The sequence below is a fragment of the Haliotis cracherodii genome, unplaced genomic scaffold (genome assembly GCF_022045235.1).
Source record: "Haliotis cracherodii isolate W230 unplaced genomic scaffold, xgHalCrac1.p SCAF_1, whole genome shotgun sequence".
Classification (NCBI taxonomy): Eukaryota; Metazoa; Mollusca; class Gastropoda; order Lepetellida; family Haliotidae; genus Haliotis; species Haliotis cracherodii.
The window spans coordinates 49,250,979-49,273,885 of record NW_027266264.1 but is presented as its reverse complement, the minus strand read 5'-3'; the positions used below and the strand labels follow the sequence as shown (position 1 = coordinate 49,273,885).

At 39.9% G+C, this 22,907-nt stretch overlaps 1 protein-coding gene across 2 annotated transcripts in view; it reads left to right on the top strand.

Moving 5' to 3' along the window:
- The first annotated feature begins 2,508 nt into the window (after nt 1–2,508).
- The window catches only part of LOC139478947 (uncharacterized), a 28,355-nt gene continuing 7,956 nt past the window's right edge, over nt 2,509–22,907 (top strand). Inside the window, exons 1-13 of one of the 2 annotated variants that reach the window (XM_071261661.1) lie at nt 2,509–2,971; nt 3,546–3,612; nt 6,829–6,977; nt 10,517–10,647; nt 11,100–11,235; nt 13,354–13,422; nt 15,545–15,648; nt 16,262–16,343; nt 17,305–17,472; nt 18,051–18,137; nt 19,104–19,198; nt 21,062–21,169; nt 22,739–22,799. In XM_071261661.1, the coding sequence (XP_071117762.1) occupies nt 2,945–2,971; nt 3,546–3,612; nt 6,829–6,977; nt 10,517–10,647; nt 11,100–11,235; nt 13,354–13,422; nt 15,545–15,648; nt 16,262–16,343; nt 17,305–17,472; nt 18,051–18,137; nt 19,104–19,198; nt 21,062–21,169; nt 22,739–22,799 (1,284 nt within the window). In that variant the 5' untranslated portion in view covers nt 2,509–2,944. Of the gene's footprint in view, nt 2,972–3,532; nt 3,613–6,828; nt 6,978–10,516; nt 10,648–11,099; nt 11,236–13,353; nt 13,423–15,544; nt 15,649–16,261; nt 16,344–17,304; nt 17,473–18,050; nt 18,138–19,103; nt 19,199–21,061; nt 21,170–22,738; nt 22,800–22,907 lie in introns of both variants that reach the window. The other variant, XM_071261671.1, reaches the window with a different exon arrangement.

Sequence of the window (22,907 nt, the reverse complement as noted above, 5' to 3'; positions counted from 1 at the left end):
CTGACAGAACATCTCACTCACACCATCTGACAGAACCTCTCTCTCACTCCATCTGACAGAACATCTCACTCACTCCATCTGACAGAACATCTCACTCACTCCATCTGACAGAACATCCACTCACTCTCGCTCCATCTGACAGAACATCCACTCACTTTATCTGACAGAATCACACGAACTCACTCGCCCCATCTGGTAGACATGGGTGCTGAGGCCTTAACAAATCCTAAAGTAAAATAGGCTATTCTTTTTACTGGGCATGAAAACAGACGCATCAAAATATGTAGCGTTGAAGATGTACATCTTGTATAAATCCGAGACGGCAGAACATCTCACTCACTCCATCTAACAGAACATCTCACTCACTCCATCTGACAGAACCTTGCACTTACTTCATCTGACAGAACCTCTCTCACACTCCATCTAACAGAACATCTCTTTCACTCCATCTAACAGAACATCTCTTTCACTCCATCTGACAGAACCTTGCACTTACTTCATCTGACAAAACCTCTCTCTCACTCCATCTGACACAACTGCTCACTCACTCCATCTGACAGAACATCCACTCACTCTCGCTCAATCTGACAGAACATCTCACTCAGAACAGACAGAGTAGACATGGGTGCTGAGGCCTTAACAAATCCTAAAGTAAAATAGGCAATTTTTTTTACTGGGCATGAAAACAGACGCATCAAAATATGTAGCGTTGAAGATGTACATCTTGTATAAATCCGAGACGGCAGATGATCAAGAGTCTGGGGAAGAATAGAATGGGAAGATACTGGGGAGAAACCTTTCACAGTATATCAAAGCGGCGACGGTTATTGTTAATTAATAGTTAATGCTATCTTCGGCTTAGACACCTTCCAGCGTTAATGTGTCTGACACTGACAGCGCCACACTGGGTCCTGATAGTGCATAGAGGCCGCAACTAACACACACAACAAGGCCAGTCTCCTGGCGATGTTCCACAATTTCAAGTACTCAACGTTATTTACAAGGATAAAAAATTCGAACGCGAATTTAGAATTCTCCCTCGTTGTCTGCCCAAATAGGATAGTAAAAAAATATTCGCAATGGTGTACACTGCCAGGGTGTAGCACTACTTCTTCACTACTTAAGAAGTGATGACACTATTTAAGATACATTTATGCTTGTATTCGTTGTATTTTTGTTCCTTAAAGTCAGTATATGAATTAATCATCCCTCTATATACAAACGTTATGTTGTCACAAACTGACAATGTACATGTTTACCTGTTTAATAAATAGCCCAAAAGTTTGTCTTATGTGGAGTTTATAGGATGCATTGAAGGACGCTCCGTAGCTCATGCAAGCATGATACTTTAACCGTTCACATCACATAAAGATTTATAAATTCTGCATTAATAATTCTTTCAATTTCTACATTGGTGTGAAAAACGTCATTGATTATGTGAAAATTAAAATATCAACCTATGTGCTGCCAAACTCTCTATTGAAAGTGTAAAGAATGGTTCCGGTATCACACTTCATCACCTTCTGTCTGCGGCACCGTCCTCCAATCCATCAGACTGACTTTGCACTTTCAAAACGGATTACTGCAGATCAATTTGCCCATGCCTCCCATTTAACCTTTACGCTCTAAACTCAGCACAGCGGTAGCCCAAACTGTTTTTCGGTAAAATCACCTCGCAGCATATTCTCAGTTTCAAGCTGGGGAGATCCTATTTTGCTGTAACATTCTATATCCTTTAATACAGGGTACTTATCGTGGTTAACACCTTGCATGTCACGCTGGCAGTAACGTATTCCGTCATAGCTATATATACCGTATATGCATATGGTGACATAGCACTGGTTACACCTGGAGACATGCCTTAGCTTTGTACCCTCTGATCCGATATCCCTGCTTTATAAATTATCTTGCTCATACCAGGTGTCATAACCTCCGATGTATATATTATTCACCTCTCAGGCTCTAAACTCAAATAAAAATACGGCCATGGAGTCAATCAAGTGCTTTCAGCTCCAACGAGGCTTTTCAGACAATACACAACGAATACCATTAAGATATACCGTACTTCATACAATACCAACGTTCAGTCCCTTGTTCCCGTAGCGTTCTTTCCCTTTTGACATTACGTAGTATTCTGGACATTACGTTGTTATTATTTAGTCATACTGATAAGTGTCATTGTTTCATGTTGCACCCTGACTGGTGAGCTCTTTTTAGCTTTGTTGGGTGTCATCACGAATGCCACACACATATTTAAAATCGAAACTATCGTTTCTGAAGCACATAACCATAGGGGGGAGGAAACATGATATTTGACTGCACTACAAAGTCAATGGACAAATTTGTATAGTTTTAGTATGTTATCCGTGAGTATGCTTGGCCAGTGTAAGTGTGTGTGCATTATTCATGAAATGGTCTGTACCTCTTAATACAAGAGGATGAATAAACACTTTGTGTATGGGATGGGCGAGATTTTACATATGAACTGTCCCTGAATGATCAGTGGTGCGAAGTTTCTGACAGCAAATCTATAATTCATGTATGTCTAAAGGCGCCTTTGTTCAACGGACCACGCAGTCGCTTGAAGCAGCTTACATATCCCTTGACGTCATGATTTGAAAAGAACAACCACTGCCTATAACCATTTAATCGCCGACTTGGAACAGATGCTTTCGGAGGCATGATGGCGCGTTGATGGGGTCGTCTTGTTAAAAGCACTCGTAGACATCTTGAGATTTCCTAGCGTAACAAGACGCAGTGTGTATTTACCCAGACAAAGATTTGGTAAATCAATTGTTCAGCGAGTGGTGTGGTCCAGACCGTTGAGCTAATTGTGTTAAATCTGATTGCCCATTCTCTGTGTGCCTGTTGATGGCATTACTATTCCTTCAGCAAACAGAACTGTAACATTGTGACATGGATGCGTGCTTGAAGATTTCAAAGCATGTCGGATACATTATCTAGTTCAAAGGTATGTATTTTTTCAGATAGTGCCTTATTCTATGTTTATCAACGTCATATGCATGGATTTTAAAGCATACTTTCGATTGTTTCTCTTCAAATTTGGTGACAATTTGTTGAACGTTGTTCAATATTTGTTCCTCTATGTATGAACTTTGCACAACTAGGTACTAATGCTAGGTTTGGTGTGAATCTATTGTTCGTTTCAAATCTTTGGTGGTAGTTATACAGATCAGTTATCATTTATGATCCTATAGTAAATAGAATTATTCACCTTTTCGTAAATGTCTTTATAATATTAAAATAATCCTCCTTGTAACAGCATTTACATGTCAGTGCTTAATTCATTACTTTTAGTCAGATAGTAATCGTTGCATGTTATTCTATTCTTGCCTAGCTGCGTGATGCAATTTCGACAATTTAGATGCACACTGCATTAGCAGATATTTCACAATTCCATAACCGGTTACCAAGGATACGCATCTGTCCACTTCTTCATTAATGGAATATTCTGTAATCCCTACTCATAACACAAGAGACGTATGGATACTTGACTGTTATGAAAGTGTAGTGCACTGTTTCAGATGACTATGGTCCTGCTATCATCGATGTTTCTGACGGTGCTATGGACTACAGCGATTACATCTAACGGTAGGTCGACAATTAAACATTTAGCCTTTGATGTTTGTCCTTGTTAAATATGTATACATGTATATATTTGAAATGTTATAACCGACAGAATTGATTAAAGAACGCATGATATACGCCTGTAACGAGACTATGAAGGTTTTCATCACAGTGAGGTTTGTAAAAAAAAAACACCTTGTACGTATTGTTGTTTTCAAGAAGTTATGATGACATCGTTAGCATATGGCGTGATCATGTACACACTGACAATGCAACTTCAGTTAGGAATGGATGGGAGCAGTGAAGTCTTTTTAACACAAATTTAACGCCCTCATTTTTATTACTGACCAACAACCATATTTGAAACGAGAATAGAATCCTTCATATACCTTGAATTGTTGAGGAAAAGAAACTTTGTACCTCAGTGTCAGTAATTGTATGGTAATTTTGTTTAATAAACTTACATGTATGCCTTATTATCCATTAAAATGGGCTAAATGACATTGTCGACGATTCCTATTCTACCTAAACAAATGTTTGTTGTCTATATGTAAATGAAGATGAGCAACTGTATCTCATCAGACAACATTGCGAAATAACACAAGCATCAGCTGTGACAGTGACCTTATCAACACTGCTATTGATCTGTCAAGACAGGATTATTTGTACTTTGGTCGAATATTCCGTAGTATATCATCTATTACTAATGAAGGCAGTCCTGATGGCTTTTGTCTTTGTATTCGTTGATGGTACCTGTGGTCTTCTCTGCACATCCCTTGGAGTTTCACTTTAATATTAATAGCATGATCCTTTATTCTTCATACCGCTTCACTTGAATCACGAAAAGCCATTTGAAGAAACATTGTTTCTTGTGTTTGGATGCACAACAAAACTTTCAGCATCAACTGGTTATTTTATGTCAAACCAATGTGGGATCATTTTATTTATTCCTAAGATAGCTCCACGTGAAATATATAAATATCATACACATTGTGATTATTAAATACCGAATACATAACAAGATTTGATGTTTGCACTTATGCATGTCAGTGATTAAAAAACTGATTGGTTGCCACATTTGTCTGTATATGTTCAAATACATTGTTATGTAACATCGGTCCTGTGTGATGTGTTATTACGTGACGGCACTCATTGTTCACGAAATGAAATATTTAACGAGCGCACAAAGAAAATAGATTTACTTTAGAGAAGTCCCGTTCTTTTGAAGACATTCATATATTACTGTCTATTATGTTTACAATTTATACGTGTAGTATTTGAATTAATCTATTCAAAACCATTCTGTGTTCCTCGTTACAGTTATTCACTGGTAAATTAAAGCCACAAAACCCTTTCCATATTTAAAACGAACCTCGATTGTATCATTCCCACTCCATCATGAACATGTGTTCGGAATCAAAGAAGGTCATCAAGAAGGGTCACTTAAAATTAATAGCAACTGCGAAATTAGTTTCCATTCAGATACTAGTATATACTTCCCTCTCTGATGAATCATGCACACTTTCACAAAGCTATATGAGAGAGCAGTACATTATTTGTAAGGAATAATAATGTAAATATTTCAAGATATATTGTCCATTTTTCAATGTTCATGTCCACCAATACTGCATATTCTGCTCTACAGATGATCAGCACACTTTTTAGATCGTATGCTGCATGGAAGTTTTAAGCCCATAGTAAAGATTAACCATTTCAGAAATACGATATACAGGTAAAAATGAGCATGTAGCTTTCTCAAACAGAAACGTGAAACACATTTTCGCCTCTTCCCATGATAAGAAGGTATGAAAGGAATCTGTTCCAAATCATGCCATCTTATGAAAAAACTCAATTATGCCAGAAGGAAACATAATTTTGTCTCCATCGTGTGATATTCTCTCTCATATCTTTTTATTCCATTTACCATATGATATTCATTGTTCGCATTTAATTCTTGTTACAGCTTAGAGTCGAGACCTTTCATGTCGTCAGAATAAGGATAATGTTCAGATTAAAAGAATGTATTTTGTATATTTTGTCTTTCCAACCCTTTCAAACTATTGTTCAAACGATGCTAGTGATGTACATGTTGGTGTATCATGTTTGACAATACCTGCATCCGAAACAATTCCTTTCCAATAATTAGACAGCTGGCACTTCAAAGTCAAAGAAGGCCTTGAACAAAGATTGCTCGTCCTTTTGATAAGAATACAATAAAATATTGGTATTCTCCAAATGCAATGCCTTACATTAGTCGATCAAACATCTCTTGTAGATATAATTATATTCGTTGCCATATTAAAAATGAGTTGTTTAACAAGTTTTGTTTGATAGCAGATTCTCTGTGATGGCAATTATTAACTATAGTCTTTGCAATAGCTTTGTTTTGTCTGTGGCTGCAAAAAATGATTTTTTGATCATATCCACTCACAGTACGCTGACTCCAAGCCGACCAGTAGTTGTTTAGTCTTTTAATGCCGAGTGCCAGCAACAAGTGCCATCTTTTAACGTCTTTTGGTATGTCGCTCTCCGCTCTTTGCGGGCAGACGCTCTACCACTAGACCACGGAAGCGGTCTTAGGCAATGCAATATCTGTCGTTAAGGAATTATAACTGGACGAATAAAAATACAAGTTCGCTTCGAAATCCTCGCTACGCATTCATATGCAACCTGATACACTTCCACAATTCGATATTACTTGGAAGTCTTAGTCTTCTGATCTGAATTGTATGGTACAGTTTCATGTTAATGTTCAAATGTTCTAGTTTGATTGAAGCAGTTTGTCTAGTTTCATGTCATGAATTAATTGTCTTGCACATATGACTAGTACAAAATCACATTTTATGAGTGAGTGAGTTGGGTCTAACGCCGCTTTTAACAGTATTCGTTATATCACGGTGTGTCAGCTTAATGTGGGAGGAAAGCCCGAAGTGATCCAGGTCTCACACGTTTACCACTTCGGTGAAACCCAAGTACTGACAAACCTAGAAACATAATCGGGGCGAACCGGGACTCGAACCCATAACCAAAGGTTTCTGGCGTGCCCAAGGTACGCAGCTCTGCACAGCGAATCGCGGCGCCTTAGACGACTGAGCCACCCGTTCCCCCTCAAATTTTAGGAAATAGTGCCTAATTGTATATGACGTATCCACACACATATATTTGAAAACAATCAGTTCGATAATAGTAATATATCTTTTTAACAAAATACAATAATTATATGTTGTACTGTTTCTATAGTTGTGAAAGGTGAAAGTTTGCGATTGATTGAAGACGACTTCTGGCAATGGAGACTGGAGCAAGCCCCGGAATTCGCCTCGTCAGTTGGTATTACAACATACAACGACAAGTTGGCCTCCTATAACGTGTCTGTGTTCGAATCCAGGCGGGTATGTGCACGTCACACATTTGCCGCCTAAAGCAGCTATGCTAAGCAAATCAAGCTGAGATTGACTTTGGTTCTCGGAAAACCGTTAATATTTTATAATCTATTTCAATTCTGAAATAACCAACGAAGGGACAGGGAGAAACAGGGCAACATAAAACCCCTATGTCCCAAGTACACATGTCCAATCGTTATGATTTACATGAAATGTCGATATATTTTCTTTCCCATAATGGCCCGCGACGGTATTTTTTAGCCATTGCTACTTTGTCAAATATATTTTGTAAACTTAAGAAATCGATACTTTTTCATGAACTTGAATGATGATTTGTTCCAAAGGTTATAGGTTCCTCAGCAAGGTTAATTTTAGATGTGAGGTAGCTTTTTCAGCGTTCGCATTATTGCATCATTTGCTCCGGCAAAGGCGTCGATCTTATACAGTGTATAACCATTCTATGCTGTCGTAAATTAATTGTCCTACTATTAGAGTGATATTAATAGTGGTCTTTATTTCGCATTATAAAAACGCATTTATGACTCAATATTGACTGTTGACTGTAGCAATTAAGGAACCTTTCCAATATTTGATTGCAACAACGAAAGCCATGAAACTAAACTTTCAATCTCCCCTAATTTTGAATTTGTTACCATGGTAAACGTGATGAAAAATCCATATTTGGATTGTTTAAAGAAAATTCAAGGAAATTTTAATAATCAAACTCTGTCCCTCCCCATTCCTCCTCTCTCTCTCTTTCTCTAACTCCACTCCCCTCCTCTCTCTCTCGTACTCTCAGTTGTTTAAATATAGATCTGATCAAATGTTCATTCTGTCAACGTCATAAAAAATATCCTTGTCATTATCTTCAAAGCACGAAAAGGTTGGTTGGTTTCATCAACACTAAAACGGAATGCGAGTCTTTCCGAATCCTTTGAAATAAAGCAAACAATACAGACGTTTACGTTTCCATTTCCGCAGTCATTTGGAACTGAATACAAATGATCCTATAGTTGTTTCCCTCGAGACACGGCCTAACTGCGCTTCCATCCAACGCACGGCTGATGTGTTAATGCTGAATATGACCAGACACTGCCCAGATTGGCTAGGAATTCTTCGTTCATCATGTCCTAGTGTTAATAGACTTTGCTCAATGCATCACAGTCCAGTGGTGATAAAATGTAATTGTGTTCATTTTTTAATCAATATAGGGAATATAATTATTCCCACAGTAGGGTTATCGGAGTTTGTTATATTTTCATTTGAATACAAGAAGTAGTCGAAGTGATGTGATTTGTACATTATTCGTGATATTTGAAACTACCTGACAAATTAGTCATGGATGTTAGTGGAATTTCAACCTTGCAATATTCTTGGTAAATCATCGCGGATTATTAATCTTCTAGTTTCCTTTTTCTCAGCCACTTAACGTGCAAAAAGTGCTTTTCGGAAGGCTGTAAAGGAAAGTGTATTCATTACATTTTAGTCAAATAAAATTTGACGAAACCTCTTCAATGTTTCTATGTCATTATGTTTTTTTCAAAGTTGCTGGAACACACGTCATAGAATAAGAGCTTATTGTCGAAACTTATGTAGGATACTTTTACCTTTTGACTCCTCCGTTAACGATAACATGAACGAATCTGAAATCAACATACAGGTTATCCCATAAATTTACATGCATGTTTGGGCTACATATGTAAATATCTACTACAGTTTTACAATATATAAATAAGAATTCAAAATTGATCAATGCTGGGAAGAAGGTAAAACTGCATGATTATATTCTATTATGAATACTTGTGCCCGGCTTTGCCAAGTGCAAGGGTTTTTGAAATGATGTTTTCAAAACCAACTGATAGGATTGCTTTTTGACTTGAAGAATGGCATAAGGTCTTTACTGTAAGGTCTCTTAATATCAAGTCTTCCATTTACAAAAAGATTTCATTGTATGCTTAGGACTAAACAGGTTTCCCACTCATTACAAAATATTCAAGATGCATGTAAATATCCCCTCAGCGTCTGGCAGCGAATCGGGTAAATGCGTGTTGCGAAAGATAATGCGTTCTCCACATTAGATTGCAGCGGACCCTGTGACCTCAATCAGGATTAAATGACATTGTCTAAAGCATATGGCCACGAGGGGAAATAGATGACAGTGGGATTCCTTACGCTGAATAATCACTCCTTTTGCAGAGCAACAGAAACATGCATGCAGTGTTAGGAGTTAGGTAATATGATGGGCCAGGGAGTCGGACATATCGATTTGAGATTTATGTCGTGTTTGGGGAACCCGTGTCACCGGGGATTTTGGCATTTCTGTAAAGATTTCCACGTTAGGAAATGTTTAAGCGCTGCGATATGTAGTTGCGGAGTTGTGTTTATTTAAATACCATTTACTCATTTAATTGAACTTCCATCAGTTCAGCTTAGAAACAAACTACAGTAAAGTACGGTTATAACGAACTCAAAGGGACTACTAATTTTTGTTCGTTATAACCGTAGTTCGTTATAAGCATATATACAGCATAACTACAGCAAGTAGTCGGGACCAAAAAAGTAAGTTCGTTATATCCGTCAGTTCGTTGTAAGTGTGTTCGTTATAAGCGTAGTTTACTGTACCTAATAAGGCAAATGTATCTTCACGATTGTGGACAAGTGCTGAACTGCAAGTGTAGCTGTTGTCTGATGTATAGCTGGACAGACATGTTGTCTAAACTTTAAAAAAGCAACAGCATGAGAATGTACCAAGTGACTTTTGATGAACGTCCATTGTAATACTTACGCTTTTGATGCGGCATAAAGCAATATTTACATGGTCAAGGTACGCGTAGTAAGTAGAGAATACATTCTAGGTGTTTTTGTAAACAAGATAAAAACAGAACGCCTTTGCCTTTTAACGTTAAGTGTGTCGCTGTGCCACCAGTCAGTTTGGACATATAATCAATACTTTGTTTGTCCCTGAAGATTATACGCCTCAACGTAAGTCATAACGACAAAACAACAAGCCAAACCACAAAGACGTCATCAATAATGTGGTTAGTCGTTTTGATCTTATCTCCTGTGTGAAAGACTTGAAGATCAATCGATTCTTCTTCAAAGTCTGTTGCACCGAATGGGAATATGTTCCACGACCCTGTGTTAAAATATAGGCGCTGTAATGAGAGGCTTGCGTCAAATTAAAACAGTGAATACACTTGTCTTATTTCTTGAGACAAACATGCCTCTGTTGCCATATGCCAAAACGTCATTCCACCCCACCCCGGACCTTGTCTCCCAGACCCTACAGAACAAAAAATATTCCAACTCAAATCTACTAAGAATTTTGCTGGGCTCCATTTGGGTTTCATGTTATTTTTTATAGATTTATGTATTTTAAAATAAGAGAACTTTATTTCTGGGACTAAATGTTAGTTTGTGTATTTACCCCTTGATATAGGTATTTTACGTCACACGTTCGATGATAGCGAATACGGTTGTATCGAATACATTTTAAACGTCATTCGTTATATCCGAACATGGCTGAGTAGAGTATGTCCCTCTCGCAGATGGTTGTGGAAGGGTTTCTGGAGCGTCTTTTGGCTGTCGATTTCACCTGGCTGGACAAGGCAGAGCAGTTGGACTACCAGATCCTCAGTGACCATCTCCAGACGTATTTGGACGGGTTCTCGTGGAGATTGTCAGTAGCATATACGTTTCTATGATTCATACCCTACATGGTCAAACAAACAGTTTCAATATTATTATTAATATTTCCATATAGATAACTCAGTAAAAAACAATCTGAATATTTGTCATTTGACATAATCACGAACAAGTATGCATGAAACAATGATATCACATTGCGATATAATTCCAGCTACGGTATAATTCCAGCTGCGGTATAATTCCAGCTGCAGTGTAATTCCATCTGCGGTATAATTCCAGCTGCGGTATAATTCCAGCTACGGTGTAATTCAAGCTGTGGTGTAAGTCCAGCTGCGGTATAATTCCAGCTGCGGTATAATTCAAGCTGCGGTGTAATTCCAGCTACGGTATAATTCCAGCTACGGAATAATTTCAGCTACGGAATAATTCCAGCTACGGAATAATTCCAGCTGCGGTATAATTCCAGCTACGGTATAATTCCAGCTACGAGACGTTGAACCCAATCAACTTCCTGGAAGGACTGCAAACCAACCCTGCTCACTTCCTTGAAACTCTGCCCTTTAAAACGGACCATGACTACGAAAACTACCTTCGACGTCTCCATAAACTACCAAAGCAAGTAAGTGACGTTTTGCGTATGCTTCACCCGTTTGTCTTTGTATTAGTTGATGAAAGTAAGATCACGCACGCAACTCAAGACTATGTCGTTGTCAATGAAACCCAATCTCATTAAAATCAGATCTTAGTTCTCGCTATCGCTAAACAAATTTGTGTAGCGGTATCAAAAACTAAGATCTGATTTTAATCAGATTGAACGAAACCTGGACATGTTTGTGGCCGATATAAATAAAATGCACAAAAAGACATGATACATATATTTCCAGTCACGCAACGTATCTCTTATATTTTAACATTCTTCGTAGGTCGCATTTTGGTAGTGACATATGTGGAGTGTGAAGGAGTATATTGACAATACTGCAGTGGGCCAGAGTACGTATATTGTCGAGACCAAAGTCTAAACATAATGTGCACTATGTAAATGTAAAATTTCAGACGTACGAATTGTACAAGAGAGTTTGAGAATTTATTATTTGCAACAATGATGACGGTGACAACGGCACCGATGATAATCAGGAAGACGATGATGGTGTGGTGATAAGGACGACGACGATGCTGCTGCTGCTGATGATGATAATGATGATGATGATGATGATGATAAGGACGACGATTATGATGTTTATGATAAAGACGGAGATGATGTGTCTCCAGCAACCTACGTTGGTCGTAAGAGACGACTTATTGGATCGGGTTGTCAGCCTCGGTTGCTAGGCTCATAGCGTGCCATAGTACCCCCAAGGCGTGGATCGTTGCTCATATTAATGATCCTAGATTGTCTAATCCAGACTCGATGATCTACAGGAGCCGGCATATAGCTAGAATATTGATGTGTGCGGCTTTAAACAACAAACAAACATGACTAAATATCTGCTATGGTTTGACTAGTCCTCCCCCTATCCTATGATGCATGGTGCTGTTGTACCACAGTTATCAACGGTCAATACTACATGAACCAAAACGTGACCACTTTACAAACAAATCACGGAAAGACGCTGGATATTCCCTAATGTAACTAAGTCATCTGATCACGGATGTCCCTGGGTCTTTCTCCCTTCCCCTCGCGAGGAAGTGAAATTGATCAGAATGCATTTCAGGTCCTTTCATGTCAGCGAGTACTGGCAGAGCATCAGCTGACGGAGAACATCATCTGCTTAGCGGCCCTGTTCGCCATTATTCTTTTCAAACCTGTGTTTGCTCGGCGTCTTGAAAGTTTGAATATTAGATTACACGTCGTAAATGGGATAAGCGACGCAAGAGACTACCAGTTTAAGAGAGCGTTGCGTGGGTGTTTAATCATGTCTTGTTTGGACGGAGCCATAGCATGGCGAATACATTATCTATCGGATACGAGCAATTTTATTTCTGTGAGTGATTTGATGTTAATAGTCTATAACTTATTGCTTGGACCATCATCTCACGACGGACAGCTGATCCATATTTACTAATTGTGAGTTGGTTGAATTTCACTCAAATTCATTTTGAAGGAAAATGACAAAAATGTGTGTAACCACGTGATAAATCACAAATTATCAAAACAATAGAACAAGAGGCGTGTAGTAGCTAATCAGCTTCAAACACATATTGCTTTTCTTTGTGGTTCTAATTATTCCCGGCAGCATCGCACTAGGACTCGACCATATAAAGTGACCAGCAGAGTGACCAGCAGAGTGACCAGCAGAGTGACGACCACATACTATATTAAAAAAAGACAGTGTCTTAACGCATCTTGGATGTACACATTACCGCAACACTACACGACCTTTAGCAGTCACTAGCAATGTCACATCTTCAGTAATTCACCAAGATATGTACACATCACCATATTCCATGCTACAGTTTCAAGAAGGCCAGTAAAGATCCGGATTAGAATCTTCAGCAACCCATGCTTGTCGTAAGAGGCGATTACGGGATCGGGTGGTCAGGCTCGCTGACTTGGTTGATGGATGTCATCGTATCCCAGTTGCGTTGATCGATTCTCATCATGGCAATTACCAGATTATCTGGTCCAGATTTGTCTACAGACCGCCTTCATATAGTTGGAAAATTGCTGAGTGCAGCGTTAAAAAAGCAAAATTGAGTTTGCAGGTTCCGAGTTGTGACGTGTCTTGTCTACTTTCAGCTTGCTGAATTCAGATATCTCTTCAGTGAAGCAGTACGCCGTCAGCACACACTACACAGAGTATCCGTGGTAGGTAGTCACACAACTCCCGGACAATGTCCTTTCCAGAGAATAGCCCGTTCACCTCACTGAAATCGCCCGGAAGAACGAGTTTCCGGATAAATGAATCAATGCCATGTATCATACATGAACGTCCCTATTCTTTAAGCGATTATGACGAAGTCACATTATTGTTGTTGTAGTTCAATGTGAGCCAGGATTTTACTTGTCATTATGAACGTTCATTTTAACAAGTAAACCTGACGCAACTATAGGTCTTCATCCAAAATTATAGAGCTATTATATACTGAACCGCAAAAGAAACGTCACCATGGATAGATATATGAGAAACCTTATTTGTACAAACACTGTAAACATACTTTGAGACATATTAAGCAGATGAAACTTGGCAAAACTGATCATCAAGGTTGAAATTGAAGTGACAAAAGTTCTTAAAGTGAAATACTAGTCTCTGAGAAAATGGCATCACAAGTCAGTATCTCGTGTGTCCGCCATGTGCATTGATGACTGCCGTGAAACGTCGATACATGGAATGGATGAGGCGGTTGATGAAGGCCATAGGCACTTGAACCCGAACTCTGACGAACTCCCGACGCAGCTACAGCTGTCGGCCTTGGTTGGACGTCGTCATTCAGCCGTCTTTGAATCTCGTCCCACAGGTGCTCAATGGGATTTTAATCGGAACTGAGGGCAGGCCACTGCATGGTTCTGATGCCATTCTGCTGGAGAAAGGCTTTTGTTGCTCTCGCAGTGCGGGCACGGGCGTTATCATGCTGAAACTCGTGGTTGTGGCGACGTGCCAAATGAGGTGTGGCGTGTTGTCTCAAGACTTGATCAATGTACCGAGCTGCTGTGACACCATTGCCGTGATGCGTTTGGGCGATCGGTTTTCTTGTCATCTGCTTTGTTTTATTATCATCAAATTTTATTTTTAACAAGGTAATGTTAAATTTTAGACTTTGACAAATATTATCCAGATATTTAAATGACAACTTTTCATGCAATGTTACTTGGTGTGACGTTTCTTTTGCGGTTCAGTATATATCAACCAAAACATGGATTAAGTCGTTAAGTCGGAGAAATCGCTTGAATCTGTTGATTCCGGAAGTTGAACTAACAGATTCTCCTGATTTTTCCATTATGTAATCGACATAACCTGGGTTTCCCGCTAACTTGTTCCGAGTTTCGTTGTATTGTATAAGAGTGAGTGAGTTGGGTTTAACGCCGAGTTTAACAGCATTCCAGTTATATCACGGCGCGTCAGCTTAATGTGGGAGGAAAGCCGGAAGTGATGAAGGTCGCAGACATTCACCACGTCGGTGAAACCCACGGTCACGGATATGGTGCTGACAAACATAGAAACATATGTTTCTATATATGCGGGCGAACCGGGATTCGAACCGATAATCATAGGTTTCTGGCGTGCCCAAGGGACGCAACTCTGCACATCCAATCGCGGCGGCTTAGACGACTGGGCCACCCGTGCCCCAGTATTCTGTAAGAAGATTCAGTCAGATTTCGATATCTGCAAACATACCGGTAAGCAGTACATAAATAGATAAAGGATGCTTGTGTTCATCTAATAATAGTTATATGCCAGAAGGATATCTAGTGTCTGTAAGTGTGATATTTCCATGTCATTTTGATATCTTAGTTTGGTTTGTTTGTATGTAGCTATTTTACAATTATTGGACATAAAATGATGTTTTATATTTTGTTGTTTGAAAGTAACATAAGAATAAAAATAATACATAAGTCTTAAATGGTTAGTGTATACAACTCAGCTAGAAAAAAACGCAAATAATAAATTCATGCCCGTCAGCAAATTTCATGACCTGGACATCTTTCACAACAGCTGGGAAGACAGTGCAGCCAAGTCGTACATACTATTTCTTTAAGTAAACAATGTCCACATATCTTTAAGAGAGGATATGGCCATGAACTGTGTCAAAGTCATAGCTTAATAGCAGAAGTATTGTGAAAATAAATTACTTTCGTGGAAATCTCTTTTCATTCCATCGATGCATCTTAAACAGGCTGCAAATGATAATTCCTCTTATTCAGTGTGTTCTTCAATACCCTGTTTACAAAGGCAGCTGTATGGTAATGATCAGTTTCCTTCTTTCAACAGGAGCCAGTTCCTGGCCAGATAGACAAGTTGCTCGTTGATGACGTAACACAATCAACCTTCTACAGTCCCTTCCGTGACATGTCAGTTGTATCGCCCGTTAAAAGGTCGTCGTTTTCAAAGATTCAATAATAATAGTTCTATGAAATATTTTATTAATAAACAGTACAATGGTCATCGTTGTTGAAATTAAATTTCATCAAGTTTTCTTAAAAACGTTTAATGGTAAAACATGTAAAGGACATTTTCAAATGTGACGCATCCGTGATAAAAACTATCTCAGACACAATTCTCTGTTTTGACTTTTGTCATATGTCCCCGTGTTTTTTCTGGTGAACAATTGACTTGCCTTTGCATGAGTTTATGACCGGTGCCACCGGTGGGGCAGAATACCCTCACTTCGTGAACACTTGGTATCATCACTATTTGATAGTGAATCATAAACACATGCTCATGTTATGGTCGGAATCGTACAATCCACAATGCTTTTAGCAGAGATTTCAAATGAATACAGAATGGGATTTGTTGGAGTTTTTTTAATTTAAATCGTCAATATTAGTGTCCTTGTGATATTTTGATGCAGTGTTGGGTTGATAATTCATTGCACTGACATACATACTGTTACATATTTCCAGTAAACGTTGATCAAAGCACATTGTCAAAATACAATAAATTATGAATTTGAATATGTTCAGGGGTACATTGATTGTTCCGTTTCAGAGATGAGATCAGAGAGAAGGGAAGACAATTTGTCAATGACGTCATAGAGGCATTCCGGACACTGAAGAACTATATCATAAATGTAATGTACACACTCAATACAGTGTAGGAACTACATTAACCACTATGTCAGTAGCATGCCTGTATTATCATTGTGCGTTTTCTAATTGTTGGTAATTTAATTTGTATTTATTTTGGTACGTGTTTTTTTATTGTTTTAGGATGCAGAAATGTGTTCCAAATGATGATCATTTCTTGTTGCGTGTCATTGGTAATTTTTTTATACTTTACCTTTTTTTATTTATATTACACCGTGCAGCTGGGTCAACCGTATTACCTATCAACCTATCAAATCGATTTATTGTTTGTTTTTTGTTTGTTTGTTTGTTATTAGTAGTGAGTGAGTGAGTTGGGTTTAACGCCGCTTTTAACTTTATTCCAGTGATATCACGGCGTGTCAGCTTAATGTGGGAGGAAAGTCAGAAGTGATGCAGGTCTTAGACGTTTACCACTTCGGTGAAACCCACGAGCACGGGTATGGTGCTGACAAACCTAGAAACATAATCGGGGCGAATCGGGAATCAAACCCACAATCATAGGTTTCTGGCGTGCCCAAGGGACGCAACTCTGCACAGCGAATGGCGGCGCTTTCGACGACTGGGCCATCCGTTCCCCTTTGTTTGTTATTAAACGCCGCATGCAGCAATAGCCCAGCTATATGACTGGGGTCTGTAAATAATCGGGTCTGGACCAGACAAGCCAGTGATTGACATCATGAGCATCGATCTATGTAATTGGGAAACGATGACATGCATCAGCGAGCCTGACCACCTGATCCCGTTAGTCGCCGCTTATGGCAAGCATGGGTTGCTGAATACGTATTCACGGGTCCAAATCTATTTCACTTCACGTTATTGAACTTATATAGCAACGTGCATGTACGCGCGCGTGAGTGTGTGTATGTGTGTGCGTGTTTGCTTGTGTGAGACAACATTGACTTATTCATTCATTATAATCAATGCTATTTCTGTGCTGTGTTCCAGGAATATCTGCCCCACGCTCGGTCGTCCTGGGGTATAGGTCAGTGGGACAATGGTATTGAGAATTACAAGGCATGTCTACGTTGGCACCTATCGCTGGACATCACGCCGGAATATGTTCACAGACTGGGCCTGAGTGAAGTGGCCAGAATACGGAGAAAGATGGAGCAAGTATGTATGACACAGCTGTCATGATGCGAAATAATGGTCATGGCGATACTCATTTGCTGTCTTGATACCAAAAAGATGTTAAATATACTTAAGGTGAGGTGGGGTGAAATGGGGTTCAACGTCGCGTCCAAGATTACCAGCCTGACAGTTAAGTGAGCTTATGTCGTGGCCTGTTTGTCCGTCGTCCGTCTTGCCACAGCAGTTATACTTTAAAATATGTTTATGGTCACTACTCAGAAATTACTCAACAATAATATATATTTTGCCCATGCTTAAATTCTCCCAGAATGCATATTTGGCTCTTTAAACCATTTTCTTCTCTTCACGTGACAGACTGAACGAGCTGAACTTTGATATGTATGTTTCTGCCTTTTCGGCACCATATGTCGTTGAAATCATTCTAGTTAGGTGTAAGTTGATAGTCATCAGTGTTTGAATAGCAATGTTGACAGCAACGTTATTTAAATGTCTGTGTTTGCTTACATTTTGACTGTAAATATATGCAGGTGAGTTTCAGTGATCAACAATAACTCGTAAGGAATTGTAAACATTTGAAGATATTGACATTATCTTTTTAGACAATGAGCAGAATGAACTTCAATGGAACTATTTCTGATTTCTTCAATGTGGTCCGCACTGATCCTCGCTTCCACGTCACGTCTGGGGTAAGTATGTGAAGAAACCGAGGGAGGGGTCAGTGTGTAATTAATGGCGTGTCTCTGAATAAACCGAGGGAGGGGTCAGTGTGTACAGAATGTCGTGTCTGTGAAGAAACTAGGGGAGGGGTCAGTGTGTAATTAATGCCGTGTCCCTGAATAAACCGAGGGAGGGGCTAGTGTGTACAGAATGTCGTGTCTGTGAAGAAACTGGGGGAGGGGTCAGTGTGTAATTAATGTCGGGTCTCTGAATAAACCGAGGGAGGGGTCAGTGTGTACAGAATGTCGTGTCTGTGAAGAAACTGGGGGAGGGGTCAGTGTGTAATTAATGCCGTGTCTCTGAATAAACCGAGGGAGGGGTCAGTGAGTACAGAATGCCGTGTCTGTGAATTAACCGAGGGAGGGGACAGTGACTACAGAATGCCGTGTCTTTGAATTAACCGAGGGAGGGGTCAGTGACTACAGAATGCCGTGTCTGTGAATTAACCGAGGGAGGGGTCAGTGAGTACAGAATGTTGTGTCTGTGAATTAACCGAGGGAGGGGTCAGTGAGTACAGAATGCCGTGTCTGTGAATTAACCGAGGGAGGGGTCAGTGAGTACAGAATGTCGTGTCTCTGAATAAACCGAGGGAGGGGTCAGTGAGTACAGAATGTCGTGTCTGTGAATTAACCGAGGGAGAGGTCAGTGAGTACATAATGCCGTGTCTGTGAATAAAGTGAGGGGTCAGTGTGTAGAGAATGCAGTGAATAAACCGACGGCGGGGCCAATGTGTACAGAATACCGTGTCTGTGAATAAACCGAGGGAGGGGTCAGTTTGTACAGAATGCCTGTTTGTGAATAACATGAGGGAGGGATCAGTATGTTCAGAATCCCGTGTCTGTGAATAAAGTGAGTGTCTGGTATGTGCAATATCCCAGGGTTAAGATGGCTATTGAATTCAATCTTTTACAGTACATGGTGTATCTTTTTTTCAGCAAACACTTCTACAGAAGTACAACGATATTATCTACAATGAGATATATCCAAAGCTTCCACGACTGTTCAAAGACATCCCTAATTTGCCCTTAAGGTACGATTTACCATTAAAAAATACCAGAAAAAATGTTGCTTTGAAATCATTAATACCTATTGTGGAAAATGTGAAATGAAAAAAAAAAACAGTCGAGTTTGGGAGACATATCATTTTGCTCCATTAATGTTTGAAAAGCAAGAAATAGACGCCAGAATGTGAACATATGTGTACGATAGAAGTTTATATAAATCGAGTTTCCAAGAAGGTTGCGAACTGTTAACAGCGACGGCGCGATCATCGTTTCACCTGTTCCTAGTTTTGTTCTTTTGGATGTCTAACAGGGAAGAGATGATATTTTGAGTTTTGCGTTTTAGTCAATGTCGACATGGGCTACACGAGGCCGCACGTTATCCTACTTAAAGGGATAGCGTGGCGATAGCATTTCCATTTATACGAATGAGTTTTGATGTGTACAGTGATGCCTCCCGATTACATTACATCACGTCCCCGTGACCGTTGACTAACACGACAACGACCTTCGCTTCTGTCAAAATGCAGCCTGGACTCAAATGAAACGGGGATAGCGTCCCGATCTTGTCACCACAGAAGTTGAGTAAATCATTCTAAAGGAGCATCCCGTTGACAATATCTGAAGTACTGCGACGCTGTGAGGTCGGATGTTGTGCTCACGTAACCAGTTATGGCACTGGCTGGTCACAAGTCCGGAATGCTTCAGGCTGTGAAACTTGCTGCCTGAAGCCGATTCCTAAGATGGACCAAATGCATATGGTTTAAGGTTCTGTGGCGGTGACAGTTTAATGGTAACGTGTCCAAAGTGACTGTCACGATGAACACCGAAAACGTCCAGCCTCAACATTCCGCGGCATTCCAGTTTCTAACATGGCAATGCATCAACACGTCCATTATCTGAAAGTCCTGGTTTTACTGTAAAAAAAAACAGTGCTGTTCTCATTTTGAGGTCCAAAGTCCAACTCGTTTTATTTATGCTTGCAATATTCTGATACTCGCAGGTAAATCCCGGCACATCAGTGTCAATGAGTTTGTGAAATAATAGTGTCGGGAACCATACTCATTTATTTCTCTTGTTATGGTGCACGATGTTTTCCCCGTTAGAACAGTACAGTAAACTACGTTTATAACGAACACGCTTATAACGAACTGACCGATATAACGAACTTATATTTTAATTCCGGCCATTTGTTGTACACATGCTGTATATATGCTTATAACGAACTACGGTTATTACGAACTAAAATCAGTGGTCCCACTGAGTTCGTTATAACCGTAGTTTACTGTATTAAAAGGCCATCTAGTGCATTCAAGTATTGAACGCTGTGACTACAAATTAGTTATCTTCGACCAGTTGTCTCAGCAATGTTGTTGTAGTAAATGGTAGCTATTACATATGTATGTTGAATCTCTTCGACGCGGCCTATGTATATTGAGTTCTCTTTGAATTATATCCTTTAAAATTGACAGGAGCAGTAAGGTTGACAGGTTTTGTAATCGCTGGCCCGTCACGCCAATTACCGGATTTCGATTCACCACATGGGCACAATGTGGGTGTCGCCTCGCCGGGAAATTGTTGGAATATTGCTGAAACCGGCGTAAAATCATTTTCATTTGTTTTTCAATGTTGTGCTTACTATATTCGCCCCTACGCTAATTTCCAACCCGAACACAACAGCAACTGCAAACTCTGTGAATATTATGGAGTATAATATTCACAGTGTTTGCAGTTGCTGTTGTGTTGGTGTTGAAAAATTAGCGTAGGGGCGAATATAGAAAGCACAACATTGAAAAACAAATGCATGAAAAAGAGTTAGTGTGTTTGTAATGAAACAATACAGAATGTTCGTGTCACACGAGGACAAATACACGTAGTCTGTTGTATTGCAGAACATCGCCGATGCCGAACGACGGGGTGGGAGGAGAGTATCTGGCGGGGACAGCGGATGGAGCTCGCCCTGGAATCTTTTACATCAATCTCTTCCATCCAAATGAGATGTAAGTAAACTGTGAACACTCATCATAACACTGCCACACACAGAGACATGTATATGCTCGCCGTGTGTGTGTGTGTGTGTGTGTGTGTGCGTGTGCGTGTGTGTGTGTGTGTGTGTATATATAGTCAATGAGACTATCCGCGTCTCCTTGAACGTCACCCGTCAGATCCCCCTGCACTGTAACTATGTCCAGTTTGCAGTCATATGATAGGCAAGCCAATTTTACGCCACCTTTCTCCGTCAGATAATCCCCTGCGAGTCATTTCAATTTGATTTAGTGTCAACTGAAAGTGTGTTTATAAGTCGCGTGTGGATTGTTGCCTTTGCTCGTCAGCCGTCAGCAAATATTCACATCTTAGCTATGCATAACTGTTTGTGACATTTAAGTGATTTTACCAATTACATTACATTCACTCGCGCGACAGTGATAAACCATTATTACACTACAGCACACACACACACACACACACACACACACACACACACACACACACACACACACACACACACACACACACACACACACATGTGGGAGGAAAGCCCGAAGTGATGCAGGTCTTAGACGTTTACCACTTAGGTGGAACCCACGAGCACGGGTATGCTGCTGACACACCTAGAAACATAATCGGGGCGAACCAGGATTCGAACCCACAAACATAGGTTTCTGGCGTGCCCAAGTGACTCAACTCTGCACAGCGAATCGCGGCGCCTTAAACGACTGGGCCACCCGTGCCCCCATTTATGTATGTATGTATGTATGTATGTATGTGTGTGTGTGTGTGTGTGTGCGCGTGCGTGCGTGCGTGCGTGCGTGCGTGCGTGCGTGCGTGCGTGCGTATGTATGTATGTATGTATGTATGTATGTATGTATGTATGTATATGTATGTATCTATATAATTATTATATAAATATATATAATTTGTGTGTGTGTGTCTACATATTTGCTACACATTCACATTGATCAAGTCACTGAGATACCATTGTATGTACATATTTTTTTCTCATGACAATACGTTACACTAATATACATTTGTTTGTATTATCACCAGGCAAGGTGTTTAACGCTACAGGATATTCCGGGTCAGAACCGGAGGGATATTGATATTCATGTTACATGTATGTTAATTCTGCTTTCAGTAACTGCTAACACCGTCAGTGTGCTAACGTGCGGTTCATTTCATACCTTCAGTGTGCCAACGTGCGGTTCATTTCATACCTTCAGTGTGCTAACGTGCGATACATTTCATACCTTCACTGTGCTAACGTGCGATACATTTCATACCTTCAGTGTGCTAACGTGCGGTACATTTCATACCTTCAGTGTGCTAACGTGCGGTACATTTCATACCTTCACTGTGCTAACGTGCGATACATTTCATACCTTCAGTGTGCTAACGTGCGGTACATTTCATACCTTCAGTGTGCTAACGTGCGGTACATTTCATATCGATTCGCTGTGTCGTTGTTTTTGTTCTGAGTGTTTTCATATAAGTTTGTGTGCCTCATCGTGTGATGAGATAATGAGAATTGTTTACTTACTAACATTCTCCTGGTTTTCTTCCTTCAACAGTGCGACCATAGACATGAAGGCGTTGTCTCTTCACGAAACTGTCCCTGGTCATCATTTACAGGTAGGGTCCTCGTATTAACTGTGAGTGTTACTGTATTACTGTCAGTGTTACTGTGTTGCTGTAAATGTTACTGTATTGCTGAGTGTTATTGTGAGTGTTGCTGTGAGT